Source organism: Oncorhynchus mykiss, chromosome 5 (genome assembly GCF_013265735.2).
Source record: "Oncorhynchus mykiss isolate Arlee chromosome 5, USDA_OmykA_1.1, whole genome shotgun sequence".
Taxonomy (NCBI): domain Eukaryota; kingdom Metazoa; phylum Chordata; class Actinopteri; order Salmoniformes; family Salmonidae; genus Oncorhynchus; species Oncorhynchus mykiss.
In genome coordinates, this window is record NC_048569.1 from 86,086,392 (window position 1) to 86,107,902 (window position 21,511).

Sequence of the window (21,511 nt, forward strand, 5' to 3'; positions counted from 1 at the left end):
GGTCCCAAACCATAGTTTAAGAAACCCTGCTCTCAATCACAAATTATGCAAATATCCCACTTCTGATTTCTTATATTATCCCATGGGATCACATTTTCCTCCATTCCCAAACCCTTTCAGATTATAGAAACAATATGTCAGTTTCTCACATGATGTCCATGCCAATCTATCATGTTTCAGCACATTCTATATATGAGCGGTCTTCTTCTAGCCTGGGTATCAATCTGTTGGTTGCATCATGCTAAGGAGTTGGAACGATAGCAAACAGGTCTGGGACCAGGCTATTCTTGTTCTACTTTCATCTAAATTTGGACCTTTCTGAATGGGGCAACCAGGAAAATGTATTAATGGACCAGGTGGGTGTTGTTGTTTGGCTTATAGCCTACCTCCAGTGAGGTGAGAGCAGCTGTGATCTTTGTTCTCAATGATAAATAAGGTTGTGTTCTGCTGTGAAGCCATGCTTAACCCAGGTCCCTGCCTAGCGACATGGCTAATCTGTGTCACAGCAGGCAGCAACTCAGTATGTCATCTGTGTCACAGCATGCAGAAACTCAGTATGTAATCTGTGTCACAGCAGGCAGAAACTGTATTCTCCCACCCTCAAGAAAACCAAGTCGATATATACCACAAAATAATGGTTCACTGTGGCAGCTCATGGGTCCCCCAGTATTGTCTGTCTGCAACCCTACCCTGTCTGAGTGACTGATGGCCCCGGTAATGGTGGAATAGAAAACACCTTTAGATGGGATCTTTCTCAGCATGGACCACCTTCAACTCAACCATTTCTTAATAAGTCAACAGTCGTGGCAATAAAGATTTTATTGTGACCACGAAAACTACACAAGATCTTGACAAGTATTACATATCACTCTGGTATTTTCCTTTTTTCATTGGTGTCAAAATGTACATTATTTTATCATGTATACACATACAGTAGCAACAGCTTTTTCAATAGAAAAAGGCACGCAATGAAACTAGATGGCACATCTTTACATATCGTAAAGAAGTTTCAAATACAGTACATTTACAACGAAGAAAATATATATATATTTTTTGAGGGCTCAGTCAATGCAATTGCAGATCTAAAAGGCGATTCTCCACAACTGTTACAATGAGTGTTCCAAAAGCATCCAAATCCAACATCCACCAGAGTCCAACCATTCAATAACACCTGCTTTGAGACACGATCCCATCATGTGCTTATGCTGTACAGTCTATCGAGCTCAGAGCAGCCATCGGAAAGAAAATAGACCTTTTCAGGAGATAGGCCTTTATTTTCCTTTTTTCTATTTTTTAAAGTAAATTCATCCCAGCATAATAGTTCCTGGAAGTGTGCAGCACTGAATGAAGGAGCCTCCACCCCTCTGCTCTCCTCCCTCCGAGATGTGACAGAGCTGGCTTCCTGTGGACTGAACAGTAGCACTGTAGACGGAGAGAATGTGCTTATAAAATGGCATCCTATTACTTATAAAGTGGGCAGAGGCTTAGCATCTAGGACACCTCGCACCATTGGATGCCTTTTCCCCATATTCTAAATGTCCAATAGAAGTGCACAACTTTTGCCCAGGGCCCATAGGGATCTAAGTGTACTATATTGGGAATAGTGTGCCATCTAAAAACAGCTAAGGTTCTGTAAATGCCCTCCACAGAATAGATGAGCCTATCACTGACTGAACACCGGCCACAGGCCATTGTCTGTGTCTCTCCTGAGTTCTCTCCCTCCTGAGGGAATAAACAGCAGCATCAGACTGAATCAGCTGTCCTGTGCTTTGAGTGGACTGGAGGGAGCAGTTCTGAACTGGGGGAGGTAGAGGGGGACACTCCTCATCCCTACCACCGACCCCTCGTCACTGTACTCACTAAACATAGAGTCCTGACTCCCGAGCAAAGGGATGGACTCAACGGACGAGCCCCCTCTCCCCAGAACCATCACCTCTTTGAGAAGCATAGCCCTTGTGTCTTCCTCCTCCTCACTCTCCTCCTGACAGTCCATCCCCAGGTAATACAGGTCCTTCTCCTCAATTACCTCTATCCCCCCATCCCTCTCTCCTCCCAGGGCCTCATCCTCCTGCTCTGAAGTCTCGGAAAACTCCTCGATAGAGTTGTAAGAGCAGGAACGCCGTGGGTCCAGGTCCGACTCTCCGGCTCCGGAATGGGAGATTTCCAGCTCCCACAGGCCTCCGGGGAAGGAGCCCGAGATGTCGGAGTTGTTGCCTGAGAAGTTGCCCTCGTCGCTGGAACTGCTGAGGCTGCCCTCCTGCTTGTAGAGGTGGTGGGGGTTGTCAGAGAGAAGCACGGTGGCGTAGGTCACTGACGGCTGGGCTGAGCTCTCCAAACTCCTGGGGAGATCTGGGAGTTGGAGGCTCTCCTCCTCCTCTGGGAGCCCAGGCACCTCTGAGTCCACACAGAGAGCTGGGGAGGAGGCTGGGATCAGATCCTTGTCTGAGCCTGACGTAGGGGGCCCAGTCTTCTCCATGATGGTGGCCTGGGAGATGGTCTCTGAGACGAGGAGTAGTGGCCAGGCTGGCAGACCCTCTGGGTGGCGGAACAACTGCTCCATAGTGTCAGCCTGGACAAGAAGATAGGAGGAGAGTTAGGACTACAGCAAGGTGAACAAGACTATGGATTAGATATGACTTGTTCAATACTGTGGCAAGCTGTCCTACACAGCACATGCATTTTTTGGTCTCTATGGTCTCTTACTGTGTTAGTAGCCTGCTATATCTTTAAGTGTGTTTTCATGGCTAACTGTGTGTGGAGTAATATTCCTGTACACCTCACCTTCCCGAAGTCAATCCCCTGAGCCCAAGAACAGTTGTTGGGGTTGGGAACATCTTTCCACATAAACTTCTTCATGCTGGGATTCAGACAGAATAGAATTTAACAACAAGGTATGGAGCCTTTCAGTCTCCAATCCAACACTCTCACTCATATACATTTACAAAGCGTAGTGCGTTTGTGTACGGATGTGTGCTTAGGTGTAGCTAGGACTGAGGGCAGCATGTGTATGTGAAGTGAGCGCCTCACTCGCTCACCCCCTTTCTCCCTCGTTCTCAGAACACATTCAGCCAATCACCATAGTAATTGAGCCCTGAGGACATTCTGTACATTGTTGAAATGTCACGTATAATCGAATTCCATTCCTAATCAATGTGTCTGACTGTGTTCCTCAGATCAATAACTACCTGGTATCACCATTTTAGTCTTAACCACCTGCACAGAGGCAAAAAACATTGATCTTCTCTTTCTAATGTCAGACACAGTCCAAAAGTACTTTCTGTAAATACACCACTGGTATAGAACAGAACACACCACTGGTATAGAACAGAACACACCACTGGTATAGAACAGAACACACCACTGGTATAGAACAGAATGCAACACTGCTATTGAATGTCTACGACTGAGCAAAAATCTGTTAGCAGTATATACAGTTCATTGTCAAATGATTAAACTTTAAATTATATTCAATAATGATGTGAAATATAATCTTACTGGTTTTGGGATATGACCAGGGTGACGAAGAGGACAATGGAGAGGAAGGCGATGATCATCAGAAGCATGTAGGCAGCAGGCCCAGCATCACTCCCCCTAAAGACTGGAGGACAGGACAACACCCTGTGTAAGTCTATCAGTCAATCAATCAATCCACATTGGATCATATTCCTATTGACAAGATGGCACCAGAGATCAACCAATTTTTTTTGTGTTCATTTCTTTTCGTTGTTTGTAACTTATTTTTAAACTTATTTTGTACATAATGTTGCTGCTTACCGTCTCTTATGACCGAAAATAACTTCTGGGCATCAGAACTGCGATTAATCACCACGGACTGGCAGAATACTTTTTTTCCTTTAACGAGTCCGATGTGAATGACATACTGCTTCCCGGGAACAGGCCCAGATCCCCGTCATTTGTGTGAAGAGGAGGCGGAGAAAAAGGGTCTAGAGGGCGGGCTGCCTTCTGAGAATTCGTAGCCAATCTAATAAACCCCAACTTCCTTCCATTCTGATAGCAAACGTGCAATCTTTGGAAAATGAAATCTACAGCGGAACCATTAAACAGGCAAAGTGTCAACACAGGACTAAGATCGAATCGTACTACACCAGCTCTGACAATCGTCGGATGTGGCAGGGCTTGCAAACTATTACAGACTACAAAGGGAAGCACGAGAGCTGCCCAGTGACACAAGCCAACCAGACGAGCTAAAGTACTTCTGTGCTCGCTTCGAGGCAAATAACACTGAAACATGCATGAGAGCACCAGCTGTTCCGGAAGACTGTGATCACGCTCTCCGCAGCTGATGTGAGTAAGACCTTTAGACAGGTCAACATTCACAAGGCCGCAGGGCCAGAGGGATTACCAGGATGTGTACTGCGAACATGCGCTGACAAACTGGCAGGTGTCTTCACTGACATTTTCAACCTCTCCCTCTCCCTGTCTGAGTCTGTAATACCAACATATTTTAAGCAGACCACCAGAGTCCCTGTGCCCAAGAACACTAATGTACCCTGCCTAAATGACTACCGACACGTAGCACTCACGTCTGTAGCCATGAAGTGCTTTGAAAAGCTGGTCATGGTTCACATCAACCCTAGACCCACTACAATTTGCATACCGCCCTAACCGATCCACAGATGATGCAATCTCTATTGCGTTCCACACTGCCCTTTCCCACATGGACAAAAGAAACACCTATGTGAGAATGCTATTCATTAACTACAGCTCAGCATTCAACACCATAGTGCCCTCAAAGCTCATCAATAAGCTAAGGACTAAACACCTCCCTCTGCAACTGGATTCTGGACTTCCTGGCGGGCCGCCCCCAGGTGGTGAGGGTAGGTAAGAACACATCCGCCATTCTGATCCTCAATTCAGGGGTGCGTGCTCAGTCCCCTCCTGTACTCCCTTTTCACTCATGACTGCACGGCCAGGCACGACTCCAACACCATCATTAAGTTTGCAGATGACACAACAGTGGTAGGCCTGATCACCGACAAGACAGCGTATAGGGAGGAGGTCAGAGACCTGGCCGTGTGGTGCCAGGACAACAACCTCTCCCTCAACATGATCAAGGCAAAGGAGATGATTGTGGATTATAGGAAAAAGAGGACCAAGCATGCCCCCCCCCCCCCCTCCCCATCGACGGGGCTGTAGTGGACCAGGTTGAGAGCTTCAAGTTCCTTGGTGTCCATATCACCAACAAACTAACATGGTCCAAACACACCATGAGTCGTGAATCGGGCACGACAAAACCTATTCCCCCTCAGGAGACTGAAAAGATGGATCCTCAGATCCTCAAAAGGTTCTACAGCTGCACCATCGAGAGCATCTAGACTGGTTACATCACCAGGCGCCTGCTCGCATTCGACCGCAAGGCACTACAGAGGGTAGTGCATAAGGCCCAGTACATCACTGGGGCCAAGCTTCCTGTCATCCAGAACCTCTGGATGGCATATGAAGGAAGACCCTAAAAATTGTCAAAGACTCCAGCCACCCTAGTCGTAGACGGTTCTCTCTGCTACCACACGGCAAGCGGTACCGGAGCGCCAAGTCTAGGTCCAAGAGGCTTCTAAACAGCTTCCACCTCAAGCCATGACTCCTGAACATCTAATCAAATGGATACCCAGACTATTTGCATTGCACCCCCCTCTTTTATACCGCTGCTACTCTCTGTTATCATCAATGCATAGTCACTAACTCTACCTACATGTACATATTACCTCAACTAACCAGTGCCCCCGCACATTGACTCTGTACCGGTACCCCCCCCTGTATAGTCTCGCTATTGTCATTTTACTGCTGCTCTTTAATTACTTTTATTTCTTATTCTCACTCATATTTTTTTTTTTAACTGCATTGTGGTTTAGAGGCTCATAAGTAACCTGTTGTATTCGGTGCATGTGACTAATAACATTTGATACCAATACATTACCTTAGAGGAACTGTGATAAAACACTTCTAGAATTGGCACTACATTTTTTAACATATGACTTACATTATAGATGCATGCATTTCAGTGCTTTAATATATAAAATAAACACAATCCATACTCGTATGTCAAATACATAGGCTGCGTTTACACAGTCAGCCCAATTTTGATCATTTGTCCAATTATTGTAGAAAGATCTGATTGGTCAAAAGATCCAAATTGGGCTACCAGTGTAAATGCAGCCATTGAGACACATTTTTGGCCTGTTGTATTGTATGTTCCTATCTTGAGGGAGGGCTTACCTTTAGTATACACTGGCTCTCCTTCTCCATCCGCGAACACTGGATACAAAATAAACTCGTACTCATCAGTGTCATAGAAATGACCTGGGAAATATAGTCAGAGGACAGAGAGCGGCTCAGATTAAAACAGATTGAACCATTTAGTCACAGAGAACAGAGGCTCAGATTAGAATAGACTGAACCATATAAAGTCACAGAGAACATAGAAACGTGCAGATTAGAAAAGATTGAGCCATTTATAGTAACAGAGTAAAGAGGGGCTCAGTTTAGAACAGATTCAACCATGTCTATAAAACTCACTAGAGGGCGCCAGAAGCTCACAGCCAACAACCTCTCAAACTGGAACTCCAAACGAATTGAAGTGCCACAGTTTGACTAGAAGCTGTTAATGGAGCCTCTTGGACCTAGACTTGGTGCTCTGGAACCGCTTGCTGTGCGGTAGCAGAGAGAACAGTCTATGACTAGGGTGGCTGGAGTCTTAACATTTGTAGGGCCTTCCTCTGACACCACCTGGTATAGAGGTCCTGGATGGCAGAAAGCTTGGCCGCAGTGATATACTGCACCGTACGCACTACCCTCTGTGGCACTTTGTGGTCAGATGTCAAGCAGTTTCCATACCAAGCGGTGATGCAACCGATGGTGCAGCTGTAGAACTTTGAGGATCTGAGGTCCCATGCCAAATCTTTTCAGTCTCCTGAGGGGGAATAGGCATTGTCGTGCCCTCTTCACGACTGTATTGGTGCATTTGGTCCATGATAGTTTGTTAGTGATGTGGACGCAAAGGAACTTGAAGTGATTGGGGGTATGCTCAGCCCCACTTTTCCTGTTGTCCACAATCAGCTCTTTTCTCTTGCTTACATTGAGGGAGAGGTTGTTGTCCTAGCACCACACTGCCAGGTCTCTGACCTCCTCCCTATAGGCTGTCTCGTTGTTGTTGGTGATCAGGCCTACCACCGTTGGGTTGTCGGCAAACTCAATGATGCAGTCATGGGTAAATATAGAGTACAAGAGGGGACTATTTTTAATTTTATTTCACCTTTATTTAACCAGGTAGGCTAGTTGAGAACAAGTTTTCATTTACAACTGCGACCTGGCCAAGATAAAGCAAAGCAGTGCAACACAAACAACAGAGTTACACATGGAATAAACAAGCTAAGAACGCACCCGAGGGCTCCCACGTTGAGGATCAGAGTGGCAGATGTTTTGTTGCCTACCCTTACCACCGGGGGGAGGCCCGTCAGGAAGTCCAGAATCCAGTTGCAGAGGGAGGTGTTTAGTTGCAGGGTCCTTAGCTTAGTGATGAGTTTTGTGGGCACAATGGTGTTGAACACTGACCTGTAGTGAACGAACAGCATTCTCACATAGGTGTTTATTTTGTCCAGGTGGGAAAGGGCAGTGTGGAGTGACAAGCCTTTCAAAGCACTTCATGGCTACAGACGTGAGTGCTATGGGTCAGTAGTCATGTAGACAGGCTACCTTGGGGATCTTGGGAACCGGGACTATGGTGGTCTGCTTGAAAATGTAGGTATTACAAACTCGGTCACGGAAAGGTTGAAAATGTCAGTGAAGACACTTGCCAGTTGGTCAGCACATGCTCCGAGTATGCATCCTAGTAATCTGTCTGAATGTTGACCTGTTTAAAAGGTCTTGCTCACATCGGCTACGGAGAGTGTGATCACACAGTCATCCGGAACAGCTGGTGCTCTCATGCATGGTTTAGTGGGGCTTGCCTCGAAGCGAGCATAGAAAGCATTTAGCTCGTCTGGTAGGCTTGAGTCATTGGGCTGCTCATGGCTAGGTTTCCCTTTCTAATCCGTAGTAGTTTGCAAGCCCTGCCACATCCGATGAGCGTCAGAGCCGGTGTAGTAGGATTCGATCTTAGTTATGTATTGACGCTTTGCCTGTTTGATGGTTCGTCGGAGGGCACAGGGCAATTTCTTATTAGGGATTTTCTTGTCTCGCTCCTTGAAAGCGGCACCTCTAGCCTTTAGGTCAGTGCAGATGTTGCCTGTAATCCCCGGCTTCTGGTAGGGATATGTACGGTCTCTTTAGGGATGATGTTATCGATGCATTTATTGATGAAGCCAGTGACTGATGTGGTATACTCCTTAATGCCATCGGATGAATCTCGGAACACATTCTGTAGTAGCAAAACAGTCCTGTAGCTTAGCATCCACATCAGACCACTTCCGTATTGAGAGAGAGTCATTGGTACTTCCTGCTTTAGTTTTTGCTTGTAAGCAGGAATCAGGAGGATAGAATTATGGTCAGATTTGTCAAATGGAGGGTGAGGGAGAGCTTTGTATGCTTCTCTGTTTGTGAAGTAAAATTGGACCAGAGTTTTTTTCCCTCTGGTTGCACATGTGTAGCTGTTATCTTGCTGATGAACAGAAAACCCAGCCAACTGTATATTATCAATTTCCTCGTTCAAACACGACTCGGTGAAACATAATATATTACAGTTCTAATGTCCAGCTGGTAAGATGGTCTCGAACCGAGCTCTACCAGTTTATTCTCCAGTGATTGCACGTTCGCCAGTAGGACGGATGGTAAAGGAGGATTATCCACTCGACAAATTCTCACAAAGCACCCTGATCTGCGCCCACTGTTTTGGCGTCTCCTCTTTATGCGAATGACAGGGATTTGTGCCTGGTCCGAGAGGAGCCGTACATTTTTGGCCTTCGATTTGTTAAAGAAAGAGAATGAAAGAGAGAGAGAAAGAATGAGAGGGGAAATGAGACGGCAAGGTACAACAGGAAGTACATGTACATACCATATAGGTAGAGGAGCTTGTCAGTAGGGGGAAACCTGGTCCACCTCTCTCTGCTCTCTGGGGTCTGGTCCGGCCTGTCCTGGTGGTTCTGACCGGACCACTCTACGACTAGGGACCACGGTACACTGCTGTTGGGCTGCAGAGACCACAACAGGACCACACAACTACTGTTCACACGGGACGCACTGAATGAACGCACACACTGACCTGGAGAGGGAGGGGCAGAAAAGGGAGGACGAGAGAAAGTGGGGAAAGGAAAGGACGAGAGAGAGAAATAAAAATGAAGTTTATATTTTCTCTTCATGAAAAAGCGGTCGGCTGTGAATGCCCTCACGCGTCTGAGCGGTCGGCTGTGAATGCCCTCACCCACTAGTAGACTTATGATGACTGTGGTTTGAGTTCTGACCCTCTACTGGATGTCCAGTAGGAACAATGCCGATACTCCTTTCTGTCTTCATCATCAACACACACGCACACACTTAAGTGTAACTGTCACTAAGGAAGAGGGATAATGCCCTCGAAGCCGGTGGTTGGAGGATATATTGGCAAGGTTTGCCAGCCCACGACTTTCTCGGGCCTAACAACTCCCATGCCAATATATCCTCCAACTACCGGCTTTGAGGGCATCATCACTTTTATCCAACAGGTTACCAACATATTCAAATAATGATCTACATATTTTCATTAAAACCATTTTTATTAATTCATTCGTAGTATTTCATCATTCCACAAGATATCATCCCGACACAAATCAAGAGACGCGACCCAGTCGTTCATTCTTTTGTTCTGTATCTATGGACGTGACCCAGTTGTTCAGTCTTTTTGTTCTGTAGCTATAGACGCGAACCAGATGTTCATTCTAAATGGTCCATTGCAATACTGACTGGCAATGTTCTAATCCCTTGCTTGCTAGCTAGCCAACTACGGCTAATTTACAGTCACGTCAAAAAGTGCAGCAAAGTAGCAGCATTTGCATTTGTTTAAGCTGTTTTCTAGTTTGATTTATTTGGCTACATCCATAACAATGAGCTTATGATGCGCGACTTTGCCTGGCAGAGAAAATTCTCTCTCATCAGGACACTGTTCAGACAAAAGAAAGAATCTATGACATTCATTTCAGCTGATTTTAATAAATGAAACCATACATTCTCTTTATTACCCACCCCAGCAGACATAGCTATAGCTACTGATTGTATGTACCATTTATCTGTACATTCTCCTGGATTGTGCATTGGTTGAAATATCTGTCTCAGTCTGTGCTACTACTTCTGCTGCCTTGCTTCAGCCTTTAAGGTGTTGATGGTGCTGCGGTGTTGACTTTGTTTTCGGCCAGGATGTTGCTCCAGAGTTTACTGTCGGTTAGTGACGGACGCCAGTAGCTATGGAGCGAACCTTCGCACCCATGTCCACTCACTGACAATCTACCTCGCTTCTAAACCAGCATTGGCCAGTTTCTGGTCTGTCGTTGTCCAGATGCTGTGATTAGTGTATGAAGTTGTTCCAGCTGCCCTACAGATCTTGGGTAAAAGTGCTGCCAGATACTTCACGCCCATCGGCTCTGACGTTTACCAGGTCGAGTCCCCGATACACTCTCCTCTCCTTGGGTGGAGATAAAATGCAAGGGCGTTCTCCGGGCATTTCGATAGATATTGCCCTGGCTGCTTAAACACGAATCCCCTCTTGGACTCCCTGCCCCTCTCCCTTAGGTGCAGATGATTCTTTGTGGCCTTGTTATATGCGAGAGTGGCGTGTGAGTGAGAGAGAATGCACCTTTTTAATATTGTTGCCTAATTACAAGTGCAACTTGTAAAGAAAACACAAACAGGCTATGAACAACATACCTTAGACCGTTCTCATCTGTTTTTACGAGGAATGAGATGGCCTTTAGTTGTCGGTTCCCCTCTTCTACCCAGATGTAACTGGAGGTTGAAGTACACTTTCTGGATTCAGAGCCTGGGAGTTTTGGAGCTTGGGCCATTGTCCTCATCGGTGGCTGTTTGTGATATATTTTCCTTGACGCCTTAGCGGTTTGATGTTGCCCAGAAATACATGATTAGAGGTGGTAAATTCGGTGTCCTTCATATGGCACCAGCTGCGACCAGTGGGTGGATCATTTAGAAACCGGTTGAGCTCACTACGAAGTGCCAGGTAGCTACATATGCTATATTGCTCCCCCTTCCCATTTCGTACATATGTTGGAGAAGGATGTTAAACTCTTCCTCAGTGACAGTTGTCGTGTCTCTTTGGCTATGTCGGATTAAGTGATATGACATGCTATTCTATAAAATCATTTCTCCGTAATTAATATTACCCAATTGAGCTAATCATGTAAATGTAATTAACTAGAGAGTCGGGGCACCACAAAATAATATTTAGAGCTGTTATCTTCCGAATAAACTCTTGAAGACCTAGTAATGTTTTACATCAATAGCAGTCAATATTAATCGTCATCTTAATTCAGTCTCATCTGAAAGTTGTAAATTCTTTTATCTGCACGAACCCTGGCTAACTAGTTGAATCAGCAATACAAAATTGGGTTTAATTATTTATTTACTAAATACATAACTAATCACACAGAATTACACACACACAATTAAATCATAACTTGATTACAAATTACGTCATAAAGGAAAACGTCCCTAGCGGGCGGAACAGATATGACAGCTTGTTACACAAAAGAAAAGGTCTGGGTTTGAGTGAAAGAGCGGGAAGACTGAGGAACAAAGGGCGAAGCTGTGCTATCGTAAATGCAGTATCTTATGCATTCTAAATTACCACCAATTTGGAAAAAGAAAATGCTATATTTACTCTGAGCTGCGCTTCGTAGGTTGGTGGGAGATGGAAGGCCGTGTTGCCCAACCGAGTCCTTTGAAGCATGTCTCTGCTGGTAATTGGTTACGTTGTAGTAACGTCGTTTGTGTGGTATGTCGTGTGGTAGACGGGATACTCTGTCTGTTCATTCCTAACCTGCGTTTGCAGCTGCTGTTGCTAACTCAACGGCTAGGAGGTATCACTTCTGTAGTGAATAAGAGTTCAAAGTTCATACCATTCGCAACCAAAGCTCACCTTATGAAAATCCAAATCTCACATTTTAGAAGCTAAAATCACATTTCATCCCATCACGAATAATTTCATATTCAAACATTTAAATGGAACAATTCCATGTGAATCCGATAACTCTGATGTGTAGACTTTCCACTGTAGAGTTTGTCATCTTATCATTGATGAGAATGTCTCAAATGACAACCAAACTGACATCATACTCATTAAGTACCACCGCATATGTTCAATTGGTCGGATTACCAGAATATAGTTAATTTCCCCCCACCTTCTGATGTTCCCAGAATCTCTATGTTAACCAAGGGGTTTTCAAATGTAACATCAGTAGGGTAGAGAGAGGAAAAAGGGGGGAAGAGGTATTTATGACTGTCATAAACCTACCCCCAGGCCAACGTCATGACACAGTTTTGAAGTCAACAATTGTTTAATTCTCTGCAAGTCAGCCCTTGAAGCAACACACAGCCCAGTTTGTATTCTTAACAATGCAGTATCCCCCAAATCTGCATGCCTGGGGATTATTAACATCTCTTTTCCCCATTCATCCATTGGCATGCCGCCGAAAATATAAAAATAAATGTTCCACTCTTCCATTTTAGTTTTCGCAACAAAGTATCGATTTAGCCAGTCAACTGAAAAACGTATGTGTTGCTATGACAACCAGCTCAATTTGCTGCTTTACATGGGACGGTGGAGATCCCAATTCAATATCGAAAAAGGTCTGAGACAGACAACCAAGTTTATACAAATCTCTGCTGTTGAAAACCAAATGCTAGTCTAAAAGAGATGGGAGATAATGTCTAGATGCTTTTTACAGTGGAGATCAAGATTTAGCAGGTGGTAACTTGTGAAATAGACACCGGCTGGAATGTGGTTTTAACCAATCAGCATTCAGGATTAGACCCACCCGTTGTATAAACACACTGATTATATACCATGGATCTTGACTGGGAACGAATCTTGGTGGAATAATACAATTCCGAATGAATTGTGTTTCTATAACGCAAGAACATGCACAACATAACAGTATCAGTAAAGTGTCAGAATTAGAGTATATACACATGAATCAATAGCATAATATTACACTACCATAACACCGATATAAACAAGGCTATAAACATAGCAGAATAAACAATAACCTAAACCATAAACATCTTGTCGTAGAGAGAGAAACCAATTACTGACACTGACAAGAAAGATTTGTGTCACCCTCTCTCCCTGGCCCATTGCCACAGGAAGTAGGGGTGCTGAGGGTCCTGCAGCATGCCCTGAAAAATATGAATAAAAGTAGTGCACTGGGCCTTTTACATGCCTTGATAGCATGTATTATACATCTATTTCATGTTGGATGCACTGTTCCACAAGTAGGCTAAATGAGTCAATGTAGACTATGTGCATTCGGAAAGTATTTCTCACTTTTTGTTTTTAAACGTTACAACCTAAAACAAATCCTCATCAATCTATTTACAATACCCCATAATGGCAAAGCGGAAGCAGATTTTTCAATTATGATTTTTTTTGCGCAAATGTATTCAAAATAAATAACAGAAATACCTGAATACCTTAATTATTCAGACCCTTTGCTATGAGACTCGAAAACTTATTGGAGTCCACCTATGGCAAATTCAATTGATTGGACATGATTTGGAATTGCACACACCTGTCTATGTAACAGTTGACAGTGCATGTCAGAGCAAAAACCAAGCCATGAGGTCGAAGGAATTGTCCGTAGAGCTCAGAGAGAGGATTGTGTCGAGGCACAGATCTGTGGAAAGGTACCAAAACATTTCTGCAGAATTGAAGGTCCCCAAGAACACAGTGGCCTCCAAGTTTGGAAACACCAAGACTCTTCCTAGAGCTGGCCGTCCAGCCAAACTGAGCAATTGGGGAAAAAGGGCCTTGGTCAGGGAGGTGACCAAGAACCCGATGGTCACTCTGACAGAGCTCTAGAGTTCATTTGGGGAGATGGGAGACCCTTTCAGAAGGACATCTCTGCAGCCCTCCACCTATCAGGCCTTTATGGTAGAGTGGCAAGACGGAAGACACTAGACGGAAGGACTTTCAGACCATGAGAAACTAGATTTCCTGGTCTGATGAAACCATGATTGAAGTCTTTGGCCTGAATGCCAAGCATCAGGTCTGGAAGAAACTTCCACCATCCCTATGGTGAAGTATGGTAGTGGCAGCATCATGCTGTGGGGATGTTTATCAGCGGAAGGGATTGGGAGACTAGTCAGGAGTGAGGGAAAGATGAACAATGAACAAAGTAAATAGAGATCCTTGATGAAAACCTGCACCAGTGCGCTCAGGACCTCAGACTGGGGCAAAGGTTCACCTTCCAACAGGACAATGACCCTAAACACACAGCCAAGACAATGCAGGGGTGGCTTCGGGACAAGTCTCTGAATGTTCTTGAGTGGCCCAGCCAGAGCCCGGACTTGAACCCGATTGAACATCTCTGGAGAGACCTGAAAATAGCTGTACAGCGACGCTCTCCATCCAACCTGACAGAGCTTGAGAGGATCTGCAGATAAGAATGGGAGAAACTTTACAAATATAGGTGTGGCAAGCTTGTAGCGTCATACCCAGGATGACTCGAGGCTGTAATCGCTGACAAAGTACTGAGTAAAGGGCCTGAATAATTACGTAAATGTAATAGTTTTTTTTAAGTCAATTTGCAAACATTTAAAAAAAATCTGTTTTTGCTTTGTCATTATAGGGTATTGTGTGTAGATTGAGGGAAAAACTTTTTTTTTTTTTAGAATAAGGACGTAACAAAATGTGGAAAAAGTCAAGGGGTTTGAATACTTTCCGAATGCACTGTATGATGAGGTTGAGTAGTACATTGTGGACGCCATTCCACAGACCTTTTAACCTAATATAAACCTAATGTTGAGGTGATAATGTCTATGGGACATTTTTATTTGAGTTTATTTTACAGGGACAGTGAAAAGTGCCGGTTTTAGCCAGCCGGCTAATTTTCAACCGCAGTCCCTGGGCAGGTTATTCAAAACAATTACAATAGAGACAAACAATGAGCAGTGAGCACATGCAGAGCAACATAGGACAAGCAACACGTAGCATGCAGACAGAGCAACATAGGACAAGCAACACGTAGCATGCAGACAGAGCAACATAGGACAAGCAACACGTAGCATGCAGACAGAGCAGCAGCACAAAAAGCAACAAAGTGTTTCCAAATCTCACAAGCTACAGACAACAGATAACATGGACAGCGGCAATACACAGCTAGGGATAATGTTCACAAGTCTGATTGTCCTGTTGCCATCCCACGTTTGTTTTTGCTGTTCTCCAAATAGCATTTTAGAGTTGTGTCGAAGTATAAATGAGCTTCAACTGGTGGATGTATTTCTACACACACCACTTTGCCATACCCCAGGCACAGATAGAACAATGAGACGGATATTTCACTGGATGTAGAAATATGAAGCATCCGCTTGGCATTTCCACTCACCACCAAATATTTTTTTACATTTGTTTTTACATTTTACCTTTATTTAACTAGGCAAGTCAGTTAAGATATGGTAATGAGAGGAAGCCCAGTGGCGGGCAGAGGGAACGAGATGGATTTTGGCCTACATTCTGCAAATTTTCTCATAGATGAATCTCAATACAGTTTTCTGTTCCCAAAACTAGAATCTGATATGAACAGAGTGGACTAAATTTTGTAGACTTTTGCCTTTGCAAAAGTTAAGAAATCGTGTTGTTTACGAGTGCAAAGTTGAATTGTGTTATTGCACACGAGCATTTCCCAGAGTAGGCGTTCCCTGACGGAAATATGCAGATGTTTGCTAGAACGGCCCAATAGGATCTCGCTAGCTTGTGCTTGGCTCTGCCCACCTCCTTACTTGTTCTGCCCACTATGAATCATCTGTTCCCATTGGAAACGACAGGCTGTGGTCCATCTTCGTTTAGTTATAAAAATCTTTGCCCTAGGTTTAGCTGAACGTCATCCCCAAACTTCCCGCTGCTATGCTCCGGGCTGGTGTGAGAATCTGCAATGCTTATCTTATCGTATCTGCCCCAGCACCACAGGGTCATGAATTACTCTGCACATGCGGGTGCTCCATGACCTGTCTGGGAAGGTTCTAGAAGCTCGCAACAAACCACTCTTAACAAAGGCCACTATGGAAAGCGCAGCGGTAGCATGTGTATATGAAAAACTATGTTTACCAACACAACAGTGACACCTACGGTAACGGGGCATAATGCTATAAATGATATGCTAAACAGAATAGTAATAGCTGTACTATAGAACATATGGTTCCAAATTGAGCATAGTTACTGAGTCATTTGTGGTTATTACCCCCATTACTACACAACATGTAAAAAGAAACCCGATAGACCCCGCCCCCGAAACTTACATTTCAATTCACGCACAACATTCAGGTATTCATGTTACTATCCACAATAAAAATTGTCCTCAGAAATTGTGCGTCTTCTTTCTTCCTATGATGAGTGAGGGATTCCTAAAAGGGTAGGCTGCTGGGAATTAGCAAAACGAAGAGTGTTGCCCTCCTGTCCTTGACTAGAAAATAAACTGAACATCATATTTCATTTTTTTGGCCCATCCAAGTTGAGAGACCAGTACCTATTTTACTAATAATAACAGTACCAGCATCACAGTTAATGGTTTCCTCTCAGCCAACAAGTTATTCATGAAAATATGAATAACAGATGAAAACACACAACAAACATCCTGGTGTGTCACAAAGACATGTGCCGAGAAGAGCTCCATTTGACAATGAATTCCAAGTCCATTATAATAATTAGAGATGATGGTTTTTGATCCACTCTCAGGCTTTTAACTGACATCAACATGCCTAATAATTTATATTGGAGTCATTTAGCAGACGCTCGTACCCAGAGCGACTTACAGGAGCAATTAGGGTTAAGTGCCTTGCTCAAGGGAACATCAGATTTCCCACTTAGTTGGCTCGGGGATTCAAGCCAGCGACCTTTCGGTAAACTGGTCCAAAATGTTTAACCACCAGGCTACCTGCTGCTGTTCTCACCCTTCCTCTCCTCTCCCTCTCTAGTGAAGCCGCACCCCACTCTGGTCTTGAGGCAGTGAGCATGCCCAGTTTAGACCAACATGCCTGTTATCTCTCACTGATGACCACAAAGTCAGAAACATAGTATTTCAACTGACTATGACATGAAGCAAGAACACCAACTAAATATGCTATTTTAAATTGGGAAAACAAACAAGCAGTTTTCAAATAACATTTTCTTTCTTCCCAGATATTTGTTTCTGAACGCAAACTCTTTTGACCGCTAGTAATCTGTTTATGCTAGTAATCTGTGTACTGGGTATAACAATCCTTCAGCCCTCTACAAATACAGTACATTCCCATTCAGTGTATTTTTCAGCAGCGACTTACGTTTGGGGTGTCTATCCAGGGTCATGTGGGTGTTCCTAGTGGAAGAGCCCTGGCTGTTCTGAGCCTTGACCGTCACAGAGTGGACCTCCCCTCTCCACTCAAAGCTATAGGATGACACCAGGCCTATTCTCTCCTCAGTAACAGTGTCCCCAGAGTCCTGGTGCTGTACTACAAGTTCCTCCACACAGTAGGTTGGCTCCACTATGGGGGAATGCTATGGGGAAGAGGAGAGGGAAGAGTTGAGACTATCAAGGACTGTAATGAGGATTTGTTATCCAATGTGCTACTTCCTTATATTATCTGATCTGAGATAGGTAACTGAGTACTGCTGTATTGCACAGACTCATCTAGTATTTTCAGAATAAACTAAGAACAACGATGTAGTGAAAGGAGAGGAGGCACCTTCGTACACATGTTCAAAAATATCTAACTCTCTCTGATGTTGACATTTAAACCACATACGATGAAACATGTAATGTGTCCTCTGAAGGCTATGGACTGTACCTCGAAGAGAAGAGTGACGTTCGTCTGCATACTTGCTGGATCCTCCTGAAACACTCGCCAGAAATCAGGACCCTGGTCAGGAGCTGAGAGAACAGAATATAGATGTTACAGCTGTGTGTGTGTGTGTGTGTGTGTGTGTGTGTACCTACTGTATGACTGAGGCTTGAATCTCCTATCAGAACGTTATTTTCCATTAGCAGCAGGCTACATGAAAGTTAGAACAGCTGGATAGGGGAAACGGCTCAAGTCGCACAAAATGGAATATAACGTTTCAGATAAAGTTCTAAAGACCTACATCGCTATACTGAGAAGGTTTTAGGTTCAATAAGGACATATTTGAGTGTTTTTGGAGCATTTGTTAATGTTTATTCGGACCCCCGTACTGCACAACGAGGATGAGGAAGCGAATCGCTGGTTGGGGTAGGTTTCTCAAAAACAAGTGAAATCACAAGATCACATGGATCTTTTTATTTCTTTATGACACTAACCTGTATAAATAAAAGTGAAATGACATGCATGAAGTGATGAGGAAGTCATCCAGTACAATAATGTACCTCTGCTGTTGTGAGTGGTGGTGTAGAGCAAGTGACTCCAGTCACTCCAGGTCCCGGAGCCGTTGATGTGCATACAGCGGACCTGCACATTGTACACCCCACACACATCTGGTTCAAGGACCTCAGCCCATGACTCAGTCTGCAGAGCTAGGACCTGTGGAACATATTCCAATTAAATCACATATTTACACAAAATAATTTATTTCTCAATGATAGCTTCAAAATAAATAAATATTTATCCATTAACTCATAAGCAAATGGATTTTGGGAAAATACACTATATGACCAACGTTATGTGGAGAGATGCTCTTCGAACATCTCATTCCAAAATTATGAGTATTAATATGGAGTTGGTCCCCCCTTTGCTGCCATAACAGTCTCCGCTCTTCTGGGAAGGAGTTCCACTAGATGTTGGAACTGCTGAGGGGACTTGCTTCCATTCAGCCACCAGAGCATTAGTGAGGTCGGGCATTGAAGTTGGGCGATTAGGCCTGACTCGCAGTCAGCTTTCCAATTCATCCAAATGGTGTTTGATGGGGTTGAGGTCAGGGCTTTGCGCAGGCCAGTCAAGATCTTCCACACCGATCTCGACAAATCATTTCTGTATGGACCTCGCTTTGTGCACAGGGGCATTGTCAGGCTGAAAACAGGAAAGGGCCTTCCCCAAACGGTTGCCAAAAAGTTGGAAGCACAGAATTGTTTAGAATGTCATTGTATGCTGTAGCGTTAAGATTTCCCTTCACTGTAATTAAGGGGCCTAGCCCAAAGCATGAAAGATAGACCATTATTACTCCTCCCCCAAACTTTACAGTTGGCACTATGCATTCAGGCAGGTAGTGTTCTCCAGGCATCCTCCAAACCCAGATTTGTCTGTCGGACTGCCAGATGGTGAAGAATGATTTATCACTCCAGAGAACACGTTTCCACTGCGCCAGAGTCCAATGTCCGCGAGCTTTACACCACTCCATCTGACGCTTGGCATTACGCTTGGTGATCTTATGCTTGTGTGCGGCTGCTCGGCCATGGAAACCCATTTCATGAAGCTCCCGACGAACAGTTATTATGCTGACATTGCTTACAGAGGCAGTTTGGAACTCGGTAGTGAGTGTTGCAACCTAGGATAGACAATTTTTACATGCTATGTGCTTCAGCATTATGCAGTTCTGTTCTGTGAGCTTGTGTGGCCTACCACTTCACGGCTGAGACGGTGTTGCTCCTAGATGTTTTTACTTCACAATAACAGCACTAACAGTTGACCGGGGCAGCTCTAGCAGGGCAGAAAGTTGACGAACTGACTTGTTGGAAAGTTGGCATCCTATGATGGTGCTACGTTGAAAGTCACTGAGCCCTTCAGTAAAGCCATTCTACTGCCAATATTTCTCTATGGAGACTGCATGGCTGTGTGCTCAATTGTATACACTTGTCAGCAACGGGTATGGCTGATATAGTCGAATCCACTAATTTGAAGGGTTGTCCATATACTTCTGTATATATAGTGTATACTGTACGTCTTAAAATATATGAATGTTAGGTGATCCAGCAAGAGAGGGAACATTTTGAATGGAGAAAAGATTTCCAAAATACCCATGTGCCCAGAGATAGTGGGCATTTTCAAAATTAAAAATATTTTCCAAAATATTCTCATCTGCCCACCAAAAGTGTTAATCAAAGGTTTTATTAAAATTACGTATTCTGCTTCATGCCACCAAGTCATTGTTCCTCTACCAGTAAATGCCATGTATTTTAGGGCAAATAATGCCACTCCTAGATCAGAGATAGAAAATAGAGACCAGCTGATGCTCATGGCCAGGCGGTTGGAGCTAGATGAGCTCAAGGCCGCATCCGATATGGCCCCCTATTCAGGGTTCCCCAACTAGCAGCCCACTGGCCGAATTTGGCCGGCCGGTGATTTTATTTCGCCTCCCAGATTTTCTGAGCAAAACAAAAAGTTAGATATAAAACATTCTTTTGACATAAAATACAGTAAAAACACCAGCAAATCAGCTCCAATTGATTTTAATATTGGAAATATCTGTTCCAAAATTATTCCCACGCATAATAGAGATATATGTAATCGTATACTAATGTAAACCAGGTTTGAAATTATTACGTTTTAGTCAAATAATATATCTGTTTGGGCTTCTTGCGGTCAATTTACAGTCCACAAATGATTTGTAATTATGTTCTGGCACCCTGACCATCCGTTCAAGAATAAATCGGCGGCCCCCGGCTGAATCTAGTTGATGATCCCTACATAGTGCATCACTTTGACCAGAGCACTCTGGCAAGAGCCCTACGTACCTGCCAGAATGGATGGGCCTTGCCAGTTGAGAGGGCATAGCGGACCTGGTACTGCATATCATAGATGGGCAGTTCTGGGGGCACCCACGCCAGCTTTAGGACCCCACTGGGCATGCTCACTGCCTCAAGGCCTGAGGGAGGATGGGGCTTCACTAGAGGAAGGGAGAGGACAGTCATTATGTAGCCTGGTCAAGCAGACTATACATGTTTTAAAAATATATACTAAATATTATTAACACATGCTGGTGCAGTAGGTTTCAAAAAGCCACAACATGTAAGAAAATAAATGTAACAAGACCAGAACTCCTATACTGGTCCTAACTCACCGTGATCCATAGGTGTGATGTAGACAGGATGTGACCTCGTGCTGTTGTCCGTCTTGGCCTCCATCCACAGCTTGTAGCAGGAAGTCACTCTTATTGGCTGCAGATTGCAGCTCTTCACTCCCCTATAGCCGCTGGACTCACACTTCGCCTGCCTGACCACACCCACTGGCACACCCACCCTCTCCGCCTCCTCCATGACGTCACAGGACAGGTCGGCCACCCTGGAGAATTTAATGGACACACACACAAAGACCGTCAGGGTGAAAACACCTTTACCACTTCTGGGTATGTATGAACCATGTCATAGTCAATGGTATGCAACAAGTAAACTTCTACACTGCCTGAGTTTTGAAATCA

The 21,511-nt window shown here is 44.3% G+C and overlaps 1 protein-coding gene across 2 annotated transcripts in view; it reads right to left on the reverse strand.

Moving 5' to 3' along the window:
* Positions 1–801: 801 nt before the first annotated feature.
* LOC110524724 (leptin receptor) overlaps positions 802–21,511 on the reverse strand; it is an 87,259-nt gene continuing 66,549 nt past the window's right edge. For both annotated transcript variants that reach the window (XM_021604608.2, XM_021604607.2), the window contains exons 11-20: positions 21,155–21,375; positions 20,829–20,980; positions 18,528–18,681; positions 17,974–18,056; positions 17,470–17,683; positions 9,008–9,214; positions 6,235–6,318; positions 3,496–3,598; positions 2,782–2,857; positions 802–2,569 (exon numbers count right to left, since the gene is read on the reverse strand). In XM_021604608.2, the coding sequence (XP_021460283.2) occupies positions 1,754–2,569; positions 2,782–2,857; positions 3,496–3,598; positions 6,235–6,318; positions 9,008–9,214; positions 17,470–17,683; positions 17,974–18,056; positions 18,528–18,681; positions 20,829–20,980; positions 21,155–21,375 (2,110 nt within the window). In that variant the 3' untranslated portion in view covers positions 802–1,753. The remainder of the gene's footprint in view (positions 2,570–2,781; positions 2,858–3,495; positions 3,599–6,234; positions 6,319–9,007; positions 9,215–17,469; positions 17,684–17,973; positions 18,057–18,527; positions 18,682–20,828; positions 20,981–21,154; positions 21,376–21,511) is intronic.